This window comes from Ictalurus punctatus, chromosome 4, assembly GCF_001660625.3.
Source record: "Ictalurus punctatus breed USDA103 chromosome 4, Coco_2.0, whole genome shotgun sequence".
Lineage (NCBI taxonomy): Eukaryota > Metazoa > Chordata > Actinopteri > Siluriformes > Ictaluridae > Ictalurus > Ictalurus punctatus.
This window is the reverse complement of record NC_071284.1, coordinates 15,503,657-15,528,463: the sequence shown is the minus strand read 5'-3', so window position 1 is coordinate 15,528,463 and position 24,807 is coordinate 15,503,657. Positions and strand designations below refer to the sequence as shown.

The 24,807-nt window shown below is 37.8% G+C and overlaps 1 protein-coding gene across 3 annotated transcripts in view; it reads right to left on the bottom strand.

Moving 5' to 3' along the window:
* Window positions 1–349: 349 nt before the first annotated feature.
* gnao1a (guanine nucleotide binding protein (G protein), alpha activating activity polypeptide O, a) overlaps window positions 350–24,807 on the bottom strand; it is an 89,731-nt gene continuing 65,273 nt past the window's right edge. The window contains exons 5-8 of one of the 3 annotated variants that reach the window (XM_053678003.1): window positions 17,701–17,829; window positions 11,472–11,601; window positions 7,711–7,864; window positions 350–2,025 (exon numbers count right to left, since the gene is read on the bottom strand). In XM_053678003.1, the coding sequence (XP_053533978.1) occupies window positions 1,838–2,025; window positions 7,711–7,864; window positions 11,472–11,601; window positions 17,701–17,829 (601 nt within the window). In that variant the 3' untranslated portion in view covers window positions 350–1,837. Of the gene's footprint in view, window positions 2,026–3,286; window positions 3,441–3,710; window positions 7,105–7,710; window positions 7,865–11,471; window positions 11,602–17,700; window positions 17,830–24,807 lie in introns of those variants that run through there. The other 2 variants (XM_017465826.3, XM_017465825.3) reach the window with 2 other exon arrangements.

Below are 24,807 nucleotides of genomic sequence, written 5' to 3'. Positions count from 1 at the left end.
GAAGAGAAAGCGCATGAAGTCTGTACAGCCTAGAGCATCTACCCCTTTGGGTCTGCACACCACAAAGTGGTTCTTCTTCTTCTTCAAAAAAAACAACAACAAAAAAAAACAAATAAATAAACAAAAAGATACATATACTGTTTTCTTTTTCTGGCTAATTACTGAAATGGAGGACAAACAGGCAAAAGGGAATTGGTACAGTTCAACATCAACATTGGTCAGTAAGAGTGCTTCAAGAGTGAATTGCAGGAACCCTTGAAATACATTTCTCTCTTAAAAAAAAATGGGGGGGGGAATGTTCTGTAGCTACAAAGCACAAGTAATATACTTTTAATATTACAGAATTGTCTTTTTTTTATATTATCTTCATTATCACTGTTTATTACTGTCAATTATTATTTTGGATTAAGTCTATGTGAAAAAAATCTAGAACCAGAGGATCTACAGCCTCTTATAAAGACACGCAGCCCAATGTCCATCATCCATTCGGCACCATATTGTTGGTTATGAGGGTATTTGTCCCAAACCACCCCTCCCCTCCCCCCAAACCCAGCTTACACAATTCTCTCCCTTTGTTGCTATTGTTTCTTTTCTTTCCTTTTTTTTTTTTTTATTTTTTACTTTTTTTTGCTATTTTTTTTGTCTTTTGTGGGTTTTTCTTTGAATCATTTATTCTTTGATTTTATCTAAGTGAAGCAGGTAGCTGTTTCTTTATACAAAGGCCAAAAGGATCATGCTGTGTGTGTCAGGACCTTTCAGAGGGGACTGACTCTGTTACCCAGCCTGGAGACAAACTAATTCAGGACGTCTAGGAAAAGAGAGTAATGAGGGAAGGTGGGATAGTGGGTGATAAATAAATAAATTAATAAATTAATAAAACAATAATAAAAAAAAAAAGAGTAGAAGTTCCTTATACAACAGTGTTAATAAGCTTGTCATTATAGTTTACTAGTGTTGCTAGTTTCCCAGACCCGTTGTTTTCACAAGGTTGGCACTGATATGAAAATTTTTAATAATAAGGAACTAGTCAAGGGGCTCAAAATCATACTCGGCATGGCCCCAGACACCAACAGCAAATTCAGCTGGCACACGCCAGTAACAGAACACATAGACTAAACAATACTCAACAAAACAAGAAAAGGAAGCGTGTAGGGTGCAGTCCTGGGGGTTCACCTTCTTTAACATTGACCAGCAAACAGAACAAATGTTGCCATGAAAACCCAATCTAATTAAAACCCAAAGTACAGGAACACGCTACAGCTGCAGTTTGGCTTTGACTGACTTTTATCCCTGGTGCTCACGACTAACTGTCTAAGCCATTGATACAGCTTTTTTGTTGTTGTTGATGTTTTCCCCATTACCTCATCATTAGCATACATAATAATTACATAATCATTAGCGTAACATTGTATACTCAGGCAAAATGTGTATCACTCAGCCCCCCTGACTGATATACACATAATAAATATACACACAATAAACAAAAACATAAAAATATAGTAAAAGAAAGATATTTTTGAGAACAAAAATAAGGGTTTAGTTTAAACAACAACAAAAAAAAAAAAGACAGTGGAAAATAAGGAAAAAACAAAACATTAAACAGCAAAGAAGAAAACAAAAAAGGTCCCAACTTTGTTCTAAAACCATAAAGGCTGGGTTTCTATAAGAAATCAGTTCTGTTGGCAGCTCTTTGTCAAACTAAAAACATTTTATGTATAGTATTTATATATATATATATATATGCCTATTTTAAAATTATCATCATTATTATTTACCAACTTGCATTTTTGATAATAATCATTTCCAAAGGAATTGGCTCGAGAGAGTAAGAGTGGCCTCAGTACAAGCCGCAGCCTCGCAGGTTGTTGGCGATGATGATGTCAGTGACCGCGTCGAACACCACCTGGATGTTCCCTGTGTCCGTGGCACAGGTCATGTGACAGTAGATCTCCTTATTGGGTGAGCGGTTCTTGCTCTCGAACTGTGCTTGGATGTAAGCGGCTGCATCATCATAAGTGTTAGGGCCTGAAGAGGAAACAGTGGGCAAAGTGGGAGAGGAGAGACAGTGGAGGAGTGAGAGAACAAGAAAATATTTTTTTTTTTTAAAAAAAGGAAGAGAAACAAAAAAAAGAGGTAGGAACAGAAATGAGAAAGAAGTGTCTTTCATGACCAGTTTCAATGGCGTTCACATCTTTAATACTGACAAACATTATTTCAACTGAATTAAAATAACGCTGTCCCCTGCACATGATAAAGCAGCCAGTACTCAAGTGAGTAAAAGAAGTGAACGAAAGATCACTCGGTAAACGCTGAAAAGAAGGAAAAGGAGAGATGCCTGCTATCTCCTTTCAGCATGAGAAGTTCTTCCGCAGAGTGACTCAGGCTTGTCCTTGTATAGAAATGCCATCGGGATCTTCTAAATCTTTATTTATAGATAACTTCTTGCGGCTCTCACTTTCACTCGTCAGCGACAATTACATTTATTCACTCTACATGGTCTCTTCTTTCATGCTATTTTTAAAAAAAGCTAAAAAAATTTTGCATCATTTGTCAAAACTATCCTGCTGTAAGACAAGAGCTCGGCGTAATAGCCTGTCTCCCTGGCATGAGGGATAAGAGCGGTGCAGGGTTCCCAAGTTCGAATCCCAACGATGCACCAGTCATCTGTGGCCAGAAGCAATACTGGCAGTGCTCTCTGGGTGGGAGGGACATCCTACTCCCTCCTCTGTCAATCACAGTGACACTAGCCAGTCATGGACGTCTGTGTGTTCATGTATGTGGAAGAGGGTGGACCGGGCTTTCCTCAGAGTGTCTTAAGCTGCCCAGTGATGCTGCATGAGCATCAGTTTGAAAAGTGGTGCTTCACTGGTTTCACGTCTCTCAGAGAAAGCACGTCATAGCCATCACCCTCCCAGTTGGCAGTTGTCTTATGATTTAATGGTCCACAAAATCTCAATGATTTCCCTACTGGTTCTTTCATGTATAAATTTCAGTAAGCATCACACCTTTATAACCAACAGCTTAATATGGCTAGATAGAATATCAAACCAAGGAGAAAAGCAAGCCAAATGAAACTCAAGCCTCTAATGAAGACTGAGCAAAAGCATAATTCTCATGACAGAACTCTGCATCATTCATTTTAATCTCAGACAAAATTCAGTAACATACTAATTCAGCTTAGATTTCCAGTGAAGTCCGTTCCAGCTTTGGTGGGTGTTACATGAAGTGAAAAAACAATTATCCTAACAAAAAATAATAATGTGGCAGAATCTGTGTGCGTTCTTACCCGTGTATTCTGGGAAACAGATACTCAAGGGGGATTTCTTGATCTTTTCAGCAAATAGGTCTTTCTTGTTGAGGAAGAGAATGATGGAAGTGTCAATGAAGAATTTGTTGTTGCAGATGGAATCAAACAGCATAAGAGACTCGTGCATGCGATTCTGCAGGGAAAGAACAGAATAAAGAGAGAAAGAATGCAGAACAGGTTAGCCAGAGAAAAATAGGAAAGGAAAGGTGATTAAGGCCAAGGTAGGTGAGCTGTGGTCCACAAGTAGGACGAGGGACGCAGATGTCCCTACCCTGTTCAGAAAATCATATACTTGAGTCATATTCTTCTGTGTGAGGGTTTGAGAGTGAGACTGCAAGGGTGTGACCCGGATGTGTGGTTGTACGCAGAAAGGCAGACACGAGGCACAATTAGGCCCACACGATAAATTTCAAGTGGCACTTTATTCATTTTATATAAATACATATACACAAATACACACCCATTTTTGAATAAATAAATCAAGAGCAGTGACTGACACAACTACAGCAGATAGACATAAAACTGACAGACACACAGTGATGCTGTGATCAGATATCAGCGGAATACACAGATTTTACATCTAGGTGCTTTGCAATGAAAGTGTGAACAGATGGCACTATAATACAGCACCCAGCGCTTGGCACTTATACCTATAATAAAATTATTTCTCTAATCCAGATTCTTCCAATTATGGATGGCAATATTTAAAACCATCATCCAACTGTGCTGCAAGTGTCCTGTATTATATAACCTAATCATGCGTTGGCTAAAAGTCCAATAATGCTGCTTGCAGTGAACAAATCAATACAAAATGACTGCTGAAAGAAGAAAGATATTTAAACACCCTTTGCGACTATGAAACAGCATAAAGACAGGACACTGCTTTCTGACTTTTTATTTTTTATAAACAGTTCCCTTTTTTACAGGCCAGAAAACTGATTCCAACAGGTAATATGATGTCAAATGTATTATTTCTATCCAATCATACATCAGCGCCCATGCTGACGGCAGTTTGGCCACAGTACCAGCTGTTGTAGACCATATAAAACCACAAGAACAATCAGTCATTAGTTACTCAATGCGCACTGATCAAATTACCCACAAATCTCTTTACGTGGCCAAAAACTTCATTTCCCATAAGTCTCTGGACCAACACATCATTTCCTTTTCACCTTGGCCACACAAGTTGATGCCCATCATTCACCTAAGCAGCAGCACAAAGCTTATGCACCACTACTCTGGTGGAAAAGCTAGCTTTAAGGCCATGCCCATTAAACATCTTTGGAAGAGAGATGGGGAGAAATTAAGCAAGAGAAATAGAGAGCTAAATAGAGAGCTGGGAGAAGGTCGACGTCAATGTGAAAAGGCTCTCACATAAGAATGTGGATAGTCTGTTTGTGTTTGCAACAAGATACATAATGACCTTCCAGCTGAGATGCTGAGAGCTCACCGATTCAGAATGCAATGCTCATCTGTCACTAAGCCGGTGTTCACACTCACTCACACACACACACACGCACTTGAACAACAGCAGGAGAAGCTTGCGTCATCGCCAGCAGAACATCCTATTGTGAAGCTTCATCTCACCTAAAAATGGTTCCCTTCATTGGGGGAAAATAACTGGTCTAGGACATCGCCTTGCCAGTTAATAAGCACAATCTCAACCCTTTATATTACTTTATGCACCAAATATAGTTAATGAGAAACACTGCAGTGCAACTACCCTGATGTGCTGCCATTTTGGTTTTGGAGTTTCCAGCATATGGAACAAATGACTACTAAAGGCTTACAATTGCGACAATTAAGTTCCATAAGGTGACCCAGCGATGATACTCCCAGTGGTGCTGTACAATCAAGGAGTAATGGGAAAATTAGGACACCTAACATCTATGACAAATATAGCTCTGAGGCCATCCATTAGTGAAACGGCTACCTAGCTTGACATACATCGATGCAGATAATATGTACAGAAGTCCTGTATGTGCCGAGTGTCTTCTAAGCCAGTATTCCACTTTCTCAAAGCAGTCCTAATTAGTTAAATTGCAGAAAGAACACTGCATGTGAATGTGTCTGTAACTACAACAGCACATTTATTTCTAATTAAATCCAGATATACAGAATCCCATGACTCTTAGTCACACCTTCCCACCTTAACAAATAACTGCCTGCTCTTCCTGCTTTATTCAGCCAGCTTAACCCATATTAAAAATACTTCCTGCCTCCCAGTGAATTCTCTTTCTCAGACATACGATAAAAGTTAGGAAAGGATATCAGCACACAACAAGCAATCACACAAATTCGGAGGGCGGGGGAGACAAAAACAGATTGATTGAAGGCTTTCAGTAGGCAAAATTACAGAATAAGGCCAAAATAAACAGCAAACAACCTGAGGCATACTAGATTAGCCATTCTGACACTATGATTAAACAGTACACAATGACAGACGGCCAAATGCGCATTGACTGCTTTGGATGCATAAGCTTAAAGCACAGCACCACCAGACAGTTAAAAACAAAAACAAACAAACAAAAAAAAAAACCACACACACACAAATGGTTTGATCATTCCTAATTAAACTTCAGTTTCTGTTAATATCTCTGATCTGCTGAATAAATCAAAGTGAAATTACAGTTTTGACTATATACACCATGAACAACTGAACATAATGTAGGAGATTTTAAAAAAAACAAAAAAAAAACCATACACATTGTACCTTCAGTCTGACAGAAGAAATAAAACCTTGTACTTTTAGCGTTTAAAGTTGAATAGGAATAATACAAATAAACCAGCAAAAGAGGTGTAGTTGAAAACCGGTATAGTGTATAATTTGACCGAGTAGCATACTCACGATTAATTGTTTTTTAATGTTGAGACGGCGGTATTATTGCAGTAGAGCTTGCCCAAGGCATCATTTGTTGGGTGAAACTTTTAATGCCATTTAGTTAATGAGTTTCATCAACATTCAAGTCTTGACAATATTTTATATATATATATATATATATATATATATATATATATATATATATATATATATATATATATATATATATATATATACACACACACACACATACACACACACACACACACCTATGGAATTGTAAATATGAGATGGTCTCAAAAGACTAATATACATGTGGTACAGCAATAACGGCCATTTAAGGCAAACAATGCTACAAGGTGCTGTGTTTCAAAATTAATAAAGGAAAAAATATTTCAAGACAACAAGATTTTACTGATGATTTGACCATGTTTGAGTTCATTATTTTAACCTTTGATTGAGATAATTTTAATATTAAACAATTATGGGGACAGAAAAGGCGACATTTACAGGATAAAGATAGCAGAGTAATTAAATGAATTCAGCTGCTAACTCTTCCCTGTGCCAGCTTGTTTAAACATTTCATAAACATGATGTGATGTGAGAATTCACTTCCACGCTGTGCCTAAATCAGTAGCTGGGTCTTATTCTTTAAACTGAGTTTATCTCCTTGTTTAGGACTGAAGAGGAGGCTCTTTGATTAGCTTTCATTCTGCTGTCCGTCACTGGAGAGTTAGACACAGAGAATAAAACAAGGGTGTATAAAAGATCTGACAGCAGGCCTGGGCTCAGTAAAGACCACAGAAACGCAGGTTGTTGGCGATGATGACATCAGTGACAGCGTCGAAGACGAACTGGATATTGTTGGTGTCAGTGGCGCAGGTGATGTGAGCGTACACCTCCTTATTGAAGGACTTGTTCTTGCTTTCGTACTGTGACTGGATGTAAGCCACTGCTTCCAGGAACGTGTCCAGCCCTGAAGCACCACACGAAGCAGAAAGCGAAGGCAAAGGAAGAGTGGAGGAGCACAGAATAAAGTGACGGAGAAAAGAGGAAGTAGGATGGTAGGGGTTTCCAAATACCATAGCAGACAGAAAAGGAGAAGAAGTTTGGACGTATAAAAATATGAAACGGTAGCATAAAAGCAGTGCAGGGGAAACAAAAGGATGTTATGAAATCTCAGGCTGCAAAAATTTAGGCCACACAGTGATCATGTAATAGGTTCAAGGCCTGACAATGTGACTGTGATGAAATATGGCAGTATACTGATGCTATGGCAAGATAAGTAAGTAGGCGGTTGTATACAATGAAAATGGATAGGCAGAAAGGGCAGTGGACTTGGCTGCATTCCTCTATAAACTGATCTGTACACATGGAGTCTTCACAGCGAAAAGAGGACTATCCATCTAGATGAAGAAAAACATCTTGCCTGGAAGATTAGCAATGGTAATTTGCCACCACTCTTTAGTTAACTTTTTTTATTCTGCTTCTTTTTCACCAATCGACTCCTAGGTGGCTTTCTTCCCCTAGAAATCTCATTTGCACGTGACTGAAAGAACAGCTGTCAGGGTGACACTTTTACCTGTGTACTCAGGGAAGCAGATAGTTAAAGGCGATTTCTTTATTTTCTCCTCAAATATGTCCTTCTTGTTAAGGAAAAGAATGATGGAGGTGTTTGTGAACCATTTGTTGTTGCAGATGCTGTCAAACAGCTTCAAGGACTCATGCATGCGGTTCTGTGGAATCAAAAAACAAGGTGTCAGACTGCCTGCTCAGAGTCTCACACACACACACACACATTCAGAAAATCACACGAGTATTATTATTAGAACCAATTATCAGAACATGGGATTATTAGAATATTGTATATGGCAGTATAAGCAGCGAAAGGGAAAAAAGGAAATCAGAAAAATTAGGAAATGTTCCAGCATGCAAGTAAATTCATTAATGAGAAAGCCACATCCCCAGGCAAGGTGATGCATTATAATGTTAGCTATAACAGCATAATGAGGACAGAGTGGGAGCATGTACAGTAATAATTTCAGCAGCACGTGTGTCTATGTTAAGTACGTGTTACTGAGATGGACAATTTATCAGATGAATGATAGCTGGAAACCGATCAGAATTTCAGTAGCAATGGGAGGAATGAGTGAGGACACAACTATGATTTGAACATTTGATTTAGAGCAGTCAATCATCTTATAGATAAAACATTAATGATTTTTCCCCTATCTTTTTGACAAGGAACTACAATGAACAGAATGCACCAACACAACAGGATGTGCGCACAAGGCAAAAAAAAAAAAAAGTGTTTTAAAAAAAGCTGTTTGTGAAAGAGCTGCTTTTCTTCATTACATTGCTCTTTGGCAGTGGGGGTGGGGTTCATACCTGCGGTTATGTTCCTGTGGATGGGCCATCTGAAGAGCCAGTTTTGCTTTTTTAGCATTTGGCGATTGGTTAGATAGCGGGGCCGTGGTGAGAGACGGCAGAAGAGGAGCTGAGATGGTCGGAGGGAGACATGTACACGCAGAGGAGGTGGCACGAGGCCACTGAAGAAGATCAGCACGACCAGACAGGCGTCATATCACAACAGCCCTGCCCCCACCCCCTCCCCATCCACACTCAACAGCCATACACATACTCCACACGGCTGGGGTGAAAATCAGTTTAAGAAGAGCCAGTCACCAAGGTGTGAGGAACAGCATGGTTCCAGAGAGAAACGGCGCAAAAGTCACAGTCTCATGCACATCGTATACAGAAGAGGACACAGTGTTAGTGTAAGGAGCTGTGTATCTGAGCATGTATGTGTGTGTTTCAGAGGAAGAGAAAATACAGAAAAAGGAACAGTAGCCAGGGATGAGGTATATTCAGAAGATGAAATAAAAGAGAAGAGCAAAATGTGGGAACATAAGCATGTGTGTTTGTCCACGCCCTACATTTTCATCTCTGTATAAATAACCACAATTTATAATGAATGCTTCCATCTCCTGCAAGGTCTCTGCTTCCATCCACCAGCAGCATTAAGACTTATGGACAGATCTACACTGTTCTGCTACGATCAATCAGGCCATAAATTCAGGTAAACCTTTAGCAGCAGATGTCATTAAAATATTACGAAGTTCTGTCATGGAAATGTGTGCCTGGATGAGTTCAAGACTTGTGTAGCTTTGACAGAATCAATCTGTTTTCACCCTGAAAGGGAGGGCAATACATTTGTCAGTTTTTAGACTGCAGGAAAAACTGACTGTAGATTGAACTCGATGTATACTTAATGCCTTCATTGAATAGTAATAGCTCACAAGTAATGTTAATGATAGATGTTTGAGTTCATGGGTGGTGTTAATTAGTTTTTTTCTTCCTGCCTGTTATTGAAATCTGAAGGCTGGTCTGTATGTATTCAACCAAGGCAGTATATAATTAAGAGTTTAGTCCATTTAAATCGAACCTTAGTGCATGAGCAAAATAACACTAGTGAGAAGAACGCTTAAGAGAGAGGCAAACTTCCCAACGAACTCCAGTGTGGTACAACTGCAGTGAGCACATGACTCAACTCAAATGACCCAACTGCAGGAAATGAACTGAACACTGTTGTGTATTTTGATTTGTGAGACACAAACTGGGCCAAAGAACAGTGCTGAAGTGTTGCGGAAACACAGTAAATTTTGGATATCTGGACTAAATAATAAAACAATAATAATAATTAAAAAAAATGCTGGATATGTTACAAAGTAAAGTTTAAGCTAGTTATTAAGATCAATATTTAATAATTTATTTAGCAATGTAGCTCTGCAACACTGTTCAACACACACCACTCGGCTAATGCTGTTTCCCTTTTTTGCTTTGTGTATAATTATAAGCAATGTGAAACCGAAAACCACAAACAAAGTTTTAGTTTTGTTCTGATATGAAATAAGCAAATAGCTGTGAAACACTTAGTAATTGTAACATCTGTACAAGGCCTCACAAATCAACTAATCTAACAGTTGTTTTCCTCCATCTGAAGAGATATAGTCAAATGCAATTGTTTGCATACTCTCAGAACAAAATCAATAATAAATTTCAATTTATAGCAACAAGACATTCAGGCACAGATTTTCTAATAAATAACAAGCGCTAATTCACATGTGCAGTGAGAGGTTAACGGGCATTTTGCGAGAACAATTGTGAGAATTACATCACATTCAAAATCTGGCACAATGTAAATGAGATGTTTGTGTGCACTAAATGTTGCCAGTAGTGAGTTTGGATATCAGAAGCTCCTAGAAGAGTGAAGAAAGCTTGAAACTCAGGTATACAACTGACTAAAGGCATGGGTTGAAAAAAAACCAGTTTATAACAAGAATAGAAGAATAACTGAGTGTGCATTATGTTAATAAGGTAAATGTAAATGAAATTCTTTTCAAAGACTCTTAAATACAAACACTGGGTTTGAACTGTATGTACTGTGAATATCTAATCTGAAAGCAATCATATCATTATTGTGAGAAACATTCAAGGAACAAAGACACAATTTAGATAAATGTCACTATTATTAAGTTTTAGTAAACAGTACAATTTTGTCTTCAATTGATGAAAATGGGTTTCTACAAATTTAATACATGCTCTCCAGATGTATTCACTTGCACACACAATGGTTGCATCTCCCTTTTTGAATATGTTATATATTTTCTTTAATGCCTTGTACTGTATACCCACCATTTGAATTTATAACGGCCTCCAACCTCTTTCCCATCCTCTAAGCATTTGGATCATTGTAATTCTCTGCTACTTTGTTTTATATCTTCTTATCCTTCTCATATCTGTTATGATTGTAACAGATTAATCTGCCATATACTTCCTTTTAAAAAAACAGGACGTCCTTTATAAAAACAGCAAAACATTCTTATTAAATAGCTGTGTTGACATTGTCGTGTTTTGGCCCATCAATTTTCAGGAAACACCCACAGCTGCCCTCTTTTTTTGTTTTGTTTTGTTGTTGTTGTTTTTTTGTTGTTTTTTTAAAAGTAGACCCTTTTTCTACACAATAATCATAGGATATGCAACCTTTTGCACTCCACTGTATATTCTCAATCTGTTATCTGACTGTACTTTTGGCTGTTTCATGCTTTTCTAAATGTTTTTGTATACGTTTTGTTTCAGTGTTTCAAAACCCAAAAGAATCGGGTGTGTTTGGTTAGTATGGAGCTGTCTGTTTGGTTGAAATAAGTATTCTAATAAAAAATAATGCATGGTTCAATGTAGTCTTTCTTGTAAAACATGTAAAGGAAGAGCATAATTTGTATCTGTAGCTGTGTATGTAGTGGAGAGTGTTTGGAGAGTCTGTGAGTAGGGAATATCTCTCACCGTGGTCTCATCTTCATGCAGCACCTGGTCATAACCACTTAAAGCCACACAGAAGATGATGGCGGTCACATCCTCAAAGCAGTGGATCCACTTCTTCCTTTCTGACCTTTGGCCTCCCACATCAAACAGCCTGTGAAGATATGACACAGCCTGAGCCCATGTTCACCCACAACACTGTATATGGTACCTCAAGCATTTATAAACATATTGCCATTCAGAGTGTTAGAAGAACCTGAACCTGAACCAGCTTCAAACTACTGCTTATCATTTACACTCTTGGGGATATTTTGTATTATTTCCCACATACATCTGACTCATTTTTCAAAGGGTTTCATAATTACATCATGAGTTTAATCACATCAGAGGAATTAATCTGAATCTCTATGTAACTAGGCTCCTAACTCAACTCAAGTTTCAACCAGCATATTAAGAAAGCAATTATGAAATTTGCTCTATACTTATACTGTAATAAGACACTGTTTAACTGTTTAATAAGAGGTTTATTTGAGATGGCAAATTGAGTTTATATTTGAGTAATTAGGTCCTAACCAATTTTGTTTCCAATAACAGCTTTTCATAACATTATCAATGCCATACTGATGAAAAACTTATGAACTAATGTATCTGATTTCTCAGAGTGGTGACCATATCGTACAATAAGCCTACTTCGACACCCATGCAAAGCAAATTTCAGCATTTCAGAGTTGCAGTGAGTGTTTTGTGGCATGCAACAATAAATGGACCAACTTATTTCTGTTTCCATATTTAAAGCTGCATTAACTAGATGAGCGAGAGAGAGAGAGCGATAAAAACAATGTGTGAAGATACAGCTGAAAATATGGAGAGCAAACGGAGAGATAAGACACAGCTACACTCATGTGCAACTCTCTTCACATTTAACCTCAGCAAAGGTTAATAATGATATCAGTTGCAGATATTCTTTATATCTTATAGCTCATATCCTGCGTGACTGCACCAAAACTTGAACTAAACTTAAAATTAAAGAGGATTATCAGCTAATTCCACATACTTAAGCACAGCACTGAAAACCTGGGGCGTGTCGGAATATTTAAAAGTGTGCAGACAACTTTGTCATATACGAGTAATCATAAGTGCTCTGTAAAAACCGCCGCCATCACGCTCATCAGAAAATGTTGGATGATTTACACAGATTTTAGTTTCTCTTTGCAACACAGTGAACTTCCCTCGCAACAGTTTTGCATTTCGTTACAGGGTTTAGGGACAGAATAGTAATATGTAGTAGACTTTCGTGCTTTTGTGTCTTGCACAAGCTAGTGTAGCATTTCTGTTGTGGGATTACTAATAAACTATTAATAATACACATTTTTACCATATAAAGCTCTCAAAACTACAGGGTTTCCTGAACCGTAATAGGCTTCTCTTTAGCAAAGTTATAGTATTTAATGATTAAAGATGACTGCATTTGTTTGTTGAACTGGCTCATTTCCCCAAAATAAACTTTGCAGGTGAATACCCAAATAAAACCTAACCTAAATAAAAAAAACTTTAGTAAAAATATGTTCAAATCTGTACATATATGAAGCATTATAGTGCGTATTACTATTCACTGCTAATGGGTGGCATACTGGTGCAGTGAGAAGCATTGCTGTTTCTTGGGTCCTTGGCTCGATCCCGAGCTCAAGTTACCATCTGTGTCGAGGTTTTTTGCATGTTCGCCCCATGTTCACGTGGGTTTCCTCCAGTTCTACGGTTTCCTCCCACCTCCCAAAAACATGTCAGTAGGTTGAATAAGATAAGATAAATTGCCTGTAGGCATGAGTGAGTGTGTGCATGGTGCCCTGTGATGAACTGGTGTCTCATCCAGGGTGTATTGCCATCTCATGCCCAGCATTTCCAAGATCCACGATGACCCGGCCCAGGATAAAGTGATTACTGAAAGTGAATGAGTAAGTGAGTAATCCTACAGTATTAAAACACAGTACTAGACTTCATATAAATTGATATGGGCAGCAGCGAATCGATGTATTCTGGTTCAAATGGATTTGGTTCGAGCTGTGGCTCTGCAACTTGCCACAGTCAGGGAAAAAGTGCTTCAGTGTCATGCTTCATTAATGCTGTGGGATTAATAAAGTACTATAATATGTACTAATTAAATATGCACATGCTGTATGTTGTGTACCTGTTCCGGATTTCCAATATTGCATGAACAATTTATATAAAGAAGAGCTCACTGCTTGATTAAAGATCATTAATAAAGAACTACGCTGCATGTACAGTGCTATAAAAAAGTATTTCTTCTGTTTATATGTACATCTCATATTAAATTGTTTCAGAAATTAAAACAAAATCTAAGATAAAACAAAGGCAACCTGAGTAAACTCCGCCGACGCCGGTCCCAAGCCCGGGTGAAAAAGGAGGAGGGTTGGGCATCAGGCTAGCAGCCTGATCCCGTAAAATCTATCTTGCTACGGAAACAACACGAGCCCGCTGGCGAATGCGAGCCCGCTGGCGAATGCTTGTTGCCCGATGCGCCCCGCTGCGCGGATGGAACTAACTAACTAACTAACTAACTAACTAACTAACTAACCTGAGTAAACACAAAATACAGTTGATCAATCTAATGGACTAGACGCAACCAGGCCTGATTACTGCAAACCCTGTTCAGTCAAATCAACATTTAAATAGAACTTTTTCAACAGCATGAAGTTTTTTTTAAAAAGGTCTTACAGTAACACACTATGCCTAAGTTGAAAGAAATTCCAGAAATGATGAAGAAGCTAATTGAAATACATCAGTCTGGGAAGGGTTATGTATTTCAAAGGCTATTAAAGATATATTTCAAAGGCTCTGGGACTCCAAAGAACCACAGTGAGAGCCATTATCTCCAAATGAAAAAAACTTGGCACAGTAGTGAAACTTCCCAGAAATGGCCAACCTTCCAAAATTACTCCAAGAGCCCAGCAACTGCGCATCCAAAAAGTCACAAAAGAACCAAGGACAACATCAAAGGAATTACAGGGCTCTATTGCAGCAATAAAGGTCACTGTTCATGACTCCACTATCAGAAAGACACTGGGCAAAAATGGCATCCATGGAAGAGCGGCGAGGTGAAAACCACTGCAAACCCAGAAAAACGTTAAAGCTTGTTTGAATTTTGCCAAAATGATCCTCAAACCTTTTGGGAGAATGTTCTGTGGATTGATGAATCAAAAGTGGAACTGTTTGGAAGACAGGAGTCCCGTTCATCTGGCATAAACCAAACACAGATTTCCACAAAAAGAACATCATACCTATGATCAGGCATGGTGGTGGAAATGTGATATGTGGGGATGCTTTGCTCCTTCGGGGACTGGGTAACTTGTAATAATTGAGGGAAACATGAATTCCACTGTCTACCAGAAAATCCTAAAGGAGAATGTCCGGTCTTCAGTTCGTAAGTTGAAACTCAAGCGCGACTGGATTATGCAGCAAGACAATGATCCAAAGCACAGTAAATCCTAAAGTCCTAGAAGTAAATGAAAGACTGATTTCCAGTTATCAGAAGCATCTGCTTGCAGTTATTGCTGCTAAAGGTGGCACAACCAGATTTTAAAGTTTAAGGGGACAATTAGTTTTTCACAAGGGTGATGGGTGTTGGATAACTTTTTTGATTCAAGAATTTATTATTTTTTTTAACTGTATTACGTGTTTACTCAGGTTGCCTTTGTTTTATGCTGTATTTCGTCTGAAGATCTAAAGCTATTTAGTATGAGATATACACAAACAGAAAATAAATCAGGATGGGGCAAATACTTTTCCACAGCAAGTGTAGGTGCAGATGTTTTGAGTGTGCCGAGTTTTAATTAGTAAATCGACTTTCCTAAAATACACTAACCCACCTATAGTCTCACTGATATTTAATATGGTGTATTGTTTTTACACTATAAAACTGCTATAACCACACACTTCCTGATGTGCACATTGATTAGCCAATGATGCATCAGACAATCCCTGGTTAAATAAAACAACCCCATTCCATTATCCTATCAGCAGTGAAGAGTATAGTAAATAGATCAATGACTAAACATGTGCTGGAATCAGTAAAATATTAAAATACAAAAATAATAAAAAGGTAAATGATAAATAGATTTCAATATGAAGACATTTTTCATTTATATGTACTCCTGTTAATATACTACATAATGCTGAAACTTTAGGAATTTTTTTTATTAAAAAGTTGTAGATAGTATATAATATTATACAATTTTATTATTAAGTATATAATACTGTATTAAATGCCTACAAGGTTCAGTGATGTGTATAAAATGATATGTACATTTTTACTGCTGAGGATAATGGCCTGTTTTATGTAAAGGGTAGCAAGAGTTAATACATTTTAATACGACAGATAACACTGTCATAAAGCTGAGTTCTAAAGGTCAATAGTCATAAGAGTGATATGTAAAATACACAGCCCATATGAGCACTTGCACAGCTTATGTGTGAACCAAAACATCCTGTTTCTTTGGAAAGTATGTGCATGCTTCATACGTTGAATTAGATGCGATGAACAGTGCGTGTCGCCCCAGTGTTGAAATGAAACCTGTGTGTTACTGTATACAATGGCTTATATTTTCCACTTAAATAACTAGGGAGTTTAGAGTTTAATTATAAAGTTTTCTCTCAAAACCGACTAAACATGTCATGTAAACAGGGTTGAGATGGATGCAAATGCAGTTAAAGCTTTTAATTGAAGAGAGGCAGGCAGACAAATCCAACTCAAACTCATAGTGCAATATCAAGGAGGTCACAAAACAGGCACAAGGTGAACAGGTGATTGGCAAACAGGCAAAACAGGGCTTAGATGAGAATCGTAACGAGGATGTAGACTGGATCAAAAAGCATTAAACACAGGGTACAGAACAAAGGCTCGGTACGGCTCCGGCGGCAAACACTGCACTAAAACTCAATACTTCGCACGGAACAAAGACACACGGGGGTTTAAATGTACAACAAAATCAAAGGTAAAAAAACAGCTGTGAATAATGATGACGTGTGATGGAGACAACCAATAACAAGACAGGGGCAGAGACATGACATAAAACAAAAGCACACGTGTCAAAAAGTAAACATAGTATGACAATCAAGAAGTGCATGCTGTCTGTCGTGCTACGGGCTGTTGAGTGTGCTAAGCGCTGGCGCGAGCAGGAGAAATCTCTGACATGACACAAATAATGTCATCCTTAAGAAGGACACCTTTGACCATATCCTGTTTTTCTGTCCTGTTGCACATTTAAATTTGTAAACAGATTTGTTAATAATGCATGAGCACAATTCACAGTGCGTTGTGTCTTTTATTCAGTAGGTGGACCCTTGAGGAGATCATCATGAATTTAACCAATTACCATGATATTTTAGACCAAGTACTTGTTGTCAGGAGGTTAAGACTTGGCGACAGACAGACAGACGGACAGACAGACAGACAGTGACCCTAAAATACAGTCAAATAGAGTTTAAAACGTTCTACATGGATGAATGTCCATGATCATCTACTAGTATCTCATTAGATACTACAGGAAGAGGCTCAGTGCTCTCATTCCTGTCAGCAAACAATCATTGCATGTGCTATGGTTCATTCATCTAAATCTTAATAAAAAAAAAAAAATAAATAAAATAAAAAAAAAACCCTACATATATAGTTTACAGCCCTAATTTAACATTTCCCAAGAGCCACTGAGCTGTGGCATTTCTATCTGTTAGTATATGACAAGTGATCTGCAGTACAGACAGTAATCTGTGCTATGATTGAAGCTTTTGGCCCCCATGGTAATAAAGATTGAATTAACACAGAGTCTCCTCTTCAAGCTTTGTTTGTCTGATGCAATGATTTTCTTAAAAGACCAAGTTGTCTTTGCAGTGATGTACAATACCACTGATTTGGGTCTGCTGGGAGGTTTATAATGAACTATATAATGAAACCCATGAGTGAATCAGTTGAAGTCTAACAAGATCTACAAAACAAAAGCATGCAATTGTCCAGGTCATTACTGGTAACATGTCTGTATTATTGGTCCCCTTCCCCAGGAAAAGCAGAAAAACAGCATTATATAAATTTGGGCTTACTCACGAGGAGCTTAGTGTGCGCAAATAGGACAGTGTCAGCATTTAATAAGCGAAACTGTTAATAAGCTCAACCACTGAAGGTTAGGGTATTCTGTAATGGAGTCTAGATGATGCAGTGCTTTGAGAGACAGAGGGTGCAACCCACCTGAAGTGCAGGTTCTTGAAGGTGAAGTGGGTCTCTACGATTCCAGTGGTCTTCACTCGGGTTCTCAGAATGTCCTGCTCTGTGGGCTGGTAGTCTGCAGCACCAATCCTATCTAAACTATCTAGGTAGCTGAGGACAGACAGACACAGAGGGAGGTCTGAAAAACTGAACAGAAATCATGACAGACTTCTCACATGGCACCAATTATAACACTCATCTCTACTGACTCTAAAAGACACCATGATGTCAAGTTAGAGAAACATATAACCTTATACAAGCTTCAAACTCTCATTTACAACAGTCATTTGTTGATGGCCCAAAACTCTATCCCTGCACTTAATAAAACAGATCGCTTTCCAATGCAGCGTTTGTGACCGAGTATGGTAGTAAGCTAGAGACACAGTAACACAAAATTGGCCTCAAGGGAGATCTGACTTATGGGACTGGTGCAGTTGATAGTGATTTAGCCTTAAAACACACCAAACTGATGTCCAGCAGACAGTTAGGTTCACAGACAAACATTATCTTCCCCAATGAAAAGAACAATAAAGCATTATGCATGTAAAAAAAAAAAAGGTTTACACTAGGACTCAGTCATTATCAAGTGACATTTATGCCAATTATATTATAGACCTACCAGACCTGCCAACCTTGGAGTACACCAGTATAGGTTATCACTCAGAAACACCAAAAAAGCTTTTTCTCCCCAATGAAACAGGATATGAGTCACATGTGAATCTGGAATGATTTTATGATATTAACCAACACTTCCTGGAAGCTTGCACACCCTTATCACAGTCTCACATGCTCTCAACTCTTGCAGAGCTCTTGCTTTCTGCAAAGGTTAACTGAGAATGTTTTGAGTTCATTAAAGTGAAATAAAATCTACCAGTGCATGTTCGACTTAGCTAACATTAGACAACTATATATTTAACATCAGTTAACTATATTTATGCCAATGAAAAATGGTCAAAACTGCAATAAAAAAAGAAAAAGAAAAAAAAGGTGAGGTTTTTGACCCAAGAATATTAAATACGTCTAGAACAAAGTGTCAAATCCAAAACTTACACATATTGTTAATTGTGATAAGTAGAAAATAGTGATTAAACATGCCGTTTTTAAACATTCATTAAAAAGCACACGATTTATTTCTTTAAAAAAAAAAGAAGAAAAAAAAAAAAAAAAAGAGAGAGAGAACCATACCGGTCACAAACTTTTCATGAACTCAGGTTCTTTGTGTTCAATAAAGTAACTAATATATGAAGAAGAAGAAAATGAAGAATGTCATAGCAGCATAGAATTGATTGATATTTTAAATAGAATTGATTCGATATTTTAAATATAGGAAGTAAGAACCTGAAATGCACAAAAGAACAATTGATTGGAAGCAAAATGAAGAAAATATTGAAATCATGATCTTTGACATTTGTAACAAATACTTGGAAGGTCAAAAATATTATTTTCTTCTCCAACATTCTGTTTCAGTATAAATCCTAAAAACAATACTCAAGTATAGTTAACAAAGTACACCGAAATAAAGTTAATCGATTTGGATTTGTGTCAGGGATCTCACTCATTGAGAAGGGTATTGGAAACTTGAATAGGGAGAAATTGGCAAGTCTAACATTCCCATCAGCATTAAAGCTGAACAAACATATTGTATATAATCAAACATGAAAGTATTAAACATCAAGCAATGTAAACAAAGCACTATATACGCATCCATTCTCCTCCTTCTCTGTTGGTTTTATACTCCGTTTAAAAGCCATGCACTCTTGGGGCAGATGCAGAATTTGTCAGGCATGTGCTATCATTTCACCAGCATGGGTGTCTCAAAATGACACCTCATCCACCTGCACCTCGCCCTTAAATGCCATGTACATGTGAAGCATAGCTGAACATTATAGGAGTGTGTGTTTGTATCAGTCATTAATAAATGAGTGATCACTGTTTAATAACATAGTTATGGTAATATGACATGGGGCTGTGCCCAAGCTACCACAGTTGCAGCTGCACAGTGCCACTGTAGCCCCACTGCAGCTCATTAGTTTCTGCCCCTGAAGACTTGGCCTGCCTAGGTACAAAAAATAAATAAATAAATAAATAAAATAAAAATAAAAGCAGATAGATGGATATGGGACAGGGAAGGAGCAGCAGGCAGAGAGTGAAATGGCTGACGGAGCTTCTTTTGATGCCCAAGAGCTTACTCAGAGAAAAATCATCTTGTAAATGGACTCTCCCACATGAGGGCCTTCCACTGAGCAACAGTCATGAGAGCTGCTATGCACTGCAACAACCACAGAGGGCACTGTACCCGAGACTGGGCCAAGCTAAAATCATTAATGTTTAATCCGTGAGCTTGTGCCCTATAAGGCTGCATAAGGGCACAGGCTCTTTCATGTCTACCTGAGAACTGCAGCATGAAGTTTGCTCACATGACAGAAGCTGGACACCCACAACCACATGGCATTTCATGCTGTGAGGATCAGCTGTCATATCATACAGTAATGTGCAAAAGTCTAATAAATAAATAAATAATTGCTGGAAAGCAAAGATGCCTTCACAAATAATTAAGACAAATGTTTTCTACATTAAAGAAATCTACTACAAAGAGCAATAAACAGTAATAAACTAAACAGTTTAGTCAATATTTGGCATGATAACTCTATGCCTTTAAAGCGCACCTATTATGGTTTTGAAGCGTGCCTAATTTTGCTTTAAAGGTCTCATACAATAGATTTACATGCATCCAGGGTCAAAAAACACTTTAATGTGCTCATAATTTAAATTTCAGCATTACCTTTTTCCAGTGTCACAAACGACTCATTAAATGATCCGTTTTAAGGATTCATTATAAACTCCTCCTTTCAGAGAGCATACTCTGCTCTGATTGGTCAGGTACCAGTCTGTTGTGATTGGTCAACTGCTAGCAGCCAATCAAGACCAGAGATGGGACTTTTTGTTACAAACCTACAGTTAGTATAGGAAGTAAGTCTGGAATTACTAACGACTCATTTCAGCTGTTCAGAATCGCTTCCTTCTTTGGGGAGTCAATAACCCCGTTTGTCGTGCGCTTTGATTTTTTAAACTTTGCAGACGTTTTACATTCACAAACAACTCTATAACACACTACATGAAAGTTCCTGAAGTTGATGTTATTTAGCATGTTGTTTATTAACAAATAAGTCCTCCAAAGGCAAATTTCCAATGCACTGTACTACAAAGACAGCAAACCCTTTGTTCTGACTGCTGTTATTTTTGACTGTACATGAGGTATTTGGTCATTCATATTAACCCTTTAAATCGTACTGAATTTCCAGGAATACAGTTATTTTTAAGAGTGCCACTGAGGACAATTCTGTGAAAAACAGAACAAAAAAAAAAAAAATTCAACTTGTCAAACTGATTTGCTATGGAGTCTGTATATATACACTCACTTGTGTATATATACACAAACTCCATAGCAAGACTTGTGTAACACATACACCTACTACACACACACACACACACACACACACACACACACACACACACACACACACACACACACACACAGTCCCCGCCAAAACTATTGGAACGGCAAGGCCAATTCATTTATTTGTGCTATACACCAAAGACGTTTGGGTTTGAGATCAAAAGATTAGATATGAGATAAGAGTTTAAGATTTCAGCTTTTATTTCCTCGTATTTACTTCTAGATGTGTTAAACAACATAAAACATAGAACTTTTTGTATCAGACCACCCACTTTTTAGGTGATCAGTAAGTATTTGTTTAATTTACTCAAAGTAAATTAAATAAATAACACTTAATATTTGGTTACATAGGCCTTTCAATAATATGAATGTATTTTTCTGTAAAATTGGCAGACAAAATGTTTCTGTAAACTTCTGAATTCATTCTGCTCTTAACATCACGAGTTAAATCGTCAATAAAGATTACTGAGCCTGTTCCAGAAGCAGCCGTGACACTACCTCCACCATGTTTCACAGATGAGCTCATATATATTGGATCATAAGCTGATCCAATCTTTCACCACACTTTGGCCTATTCATCACTTTGGTAGAGGTTAATTTTTGTTCCAGAACTTTTGTGGCTCATCTCTGTATTTCTTTGTGAATTCCATTCTGGCTTTCTGATCCTTACTGCTGATGAGTGGTTTGCATCTTGTGCTATGGCTTCTATGTTTCTGCTCTCTATAAGTCTTCTTTGAAAGGTGGATTATGATACCTACACCTCTGATCTGTAGAGGTTGTTGGTGATGTCACTGATTGTTGTTTCTGGACTTTTCTTCACAGCTCTCACAATGCTTCTGTCACCAGCTGTTGTTTTCTTTGGCCGACCCATTCAGTGTTTGCTGCTCAGTACACCAGTGGTTTCTTTATTTTTGAAGACATTCCAAATTGTTGTATTGGCTATGCCCAATGTTTGTGCAATTCCTCTGATTTTCAAAAAACCAAGAGCATATGTTCAGAGATAATTATTGTTTAAACAGTCAATCTAACAGGACACACCTGGGTAACAAGAAACACATCAGTCACATGTTCCAATATTCTTGCTCGCCTACAAATTGGGTGGTCTGATACAAAATGTACTATGTTGTTTAACACATCTACACATAAATACCGGGAAATAAATGCTGCAATTTAAAACTCTTCTCATATTTTAATCTCAAACCCAAATGTCTTCAGTCTACAGCAAAAAAGAAATGACTTGGCTTTGCTGTTCCAATAGTTTTGGAGGGGACTGCTCACCTGATATTAATTCTTTATCCTTCCTTTGGAGGTTAGCACAAAGATGTCAAGGCAAGCAAGCAAAAAAAAATTGTTTGTCATGTTCTGCTTGAATAGTAGTTGCTATGGTGAAATCTTTTTAAAATTTCAATCCATCTGCATGGCATTGATTAGGCCTATATTTACACTTCACTGTAGATTTTAAGCTGTGTTTTCATGTACAGTAGAACTGTTTTATAGGCTACCGTGCAAATGGACTTCAATGGACTATCAACTAATGGCCTATTGACTTTTTTGTTTTTTAATGCTTTTCTCTCATGTATGTTTTTTTTTTTTGTGTAACCTTGTTGGCTTGAAAGTGAGAAATACAATGACGGTCAGATTTTCATTGTTTCACACTCAGTAGTTGTGTATGCACATATACAACTTGTGTGTTTAACTTGGGAGTAAGTGAGCTATTAATGAGATAATCATGCACTAATATTAAAATCTCTTAATACTTTTGTTTGCCGTCTGGCTCACCATCATTGGTCACATCTTCATAATCATAACCTTAATCATAATCTGTCAGCAAAAATCGTCATTGTCAGATGTGTGTGTGTATACACATGGTTCACTTTGGCTGTTCTATGATGTACTTTCTGGTGCGTTTCTGTTTAGTTTAAAAAAATTTCCCTTTCAGCCCTATCGTCAGTGAAACACACTCTGTGGAGTTCAAGTCAGGTGATTTAGCCTTTCAACAACGTTTGCTTTTTTGCCCCTGAACAACTTAAGCAGTTTAAAATAGGTTTCAGGTCACTGACTTGAGGCAAAGTGAAACATTGAAGATCTTAGCAATTTAGATGCTTTTGTAAATGTCATGCTGTTGGTACTGTTTGTATCTGGATTACAAATTAAAACTAATGGGCCAGTTAAAATGACACCCATGCATGCCACCAGGTACAAGTATTGTTTCCGGCACTGTGGTCTTCCAGAGTGCGGACTGTTTTGGATTTATCTCTGATTTATTGTCCAGATGACCTGCTTAACAACTGACCTTTGGTCATCACGATAAAATAAAAAATAGACATTAAACACAAATGCCTTGTTTAGAAACAACTGCAGACTTTGGACTAACTAATGTTCTATCAATAAAAGAAGGCTGGCTGTGGGCCATAGCTGATAATATTTATCACCCATGTTAAGTCAACAACAGGCACGCAATCTCTTACTGAGATTGAAATATGTGATTACATAGTGACATAACACCATTTGCTTGAGGGACAGACTTTTTGGGTGGTTCAAGACAGGAATGTATATTGACAGACAAGTGATGTGAGTCTTCAACCAAATATATACTGTATATTCATATTTAACTCCAAATTCAGTTTTAACGCCATGTTCTTGTGGAACGCAAGGCATCACTCACCAATATCCTTTTACTCAAGCACTACTACAATCCGACAGCTTCTTCAGGTATAACAGACCTTTAAAAATCACTGGTATCATGCTGTTATTTTTCATCTGACTATGCGAAACATTTTTCATTGGACTATAAGAAGGCCTGGATGCATTTGAAACATCCTGGATCAATCTGAATTTGAAGTGTAAACAGCATTTTTTTTTGAGGACATGTGTAGTACTTCATGCTGATGGTTTTGGGTATAACAGGGATGTGGAGTAGAGGAGGGGCTGGGTGCAGTGCTTATTCTCTGACCCCTCTCCTTTTAATATGGGAAGCTTGTATGGCTCTCTAGTCAGGCTGCCTGCCAGCTCTACCCCTCCCCCTCACATACACACTTCTCTTCTCTCAGTCTCTCTCTGTTCTACCTCCTCCCTCCCTCTATTGCCTCTTGAGTGCTCTGCCTGGCAACACCTCTCAGCAGCCAGCCTGCTGTCTGCTGCTTCCCATCAGCACACACAGAAAAACCGAGAGAGAAGAGAGAGAGCGTGAGGGAGAGACAGAGAGAGCGAGAGAGAGCATGTGGGAGAGAGAGAGAGAGAGAGAGAGAGAGAGAGAGAGAGAGAGAGAGAGAGAGAAGAGAGAGAGAGAAGAGAGAGAGAGAGAGAGCACTCCCTGTGATCTGAGAAATAACAGATTATTAAATCAGGGAGTAAGAGATTAGGAACAGATGAGATTTGGATAGAAGCTGAAATGAGAAAGGACAACAGAAACATTGATGAATTATAGGAAACAACATGAGGAAGTCCATTAAGTCCACCAATCAGAACAGATTTGACCTGTAATAAATATTTATATTATATTATATTTATATATATATATATATATATATATATATATATATATATATATATATATATATATATATATATATATATATATATATATATATATATAAATAAAAAACAGAGAGCGTCTCAGTAGCATCACTAGA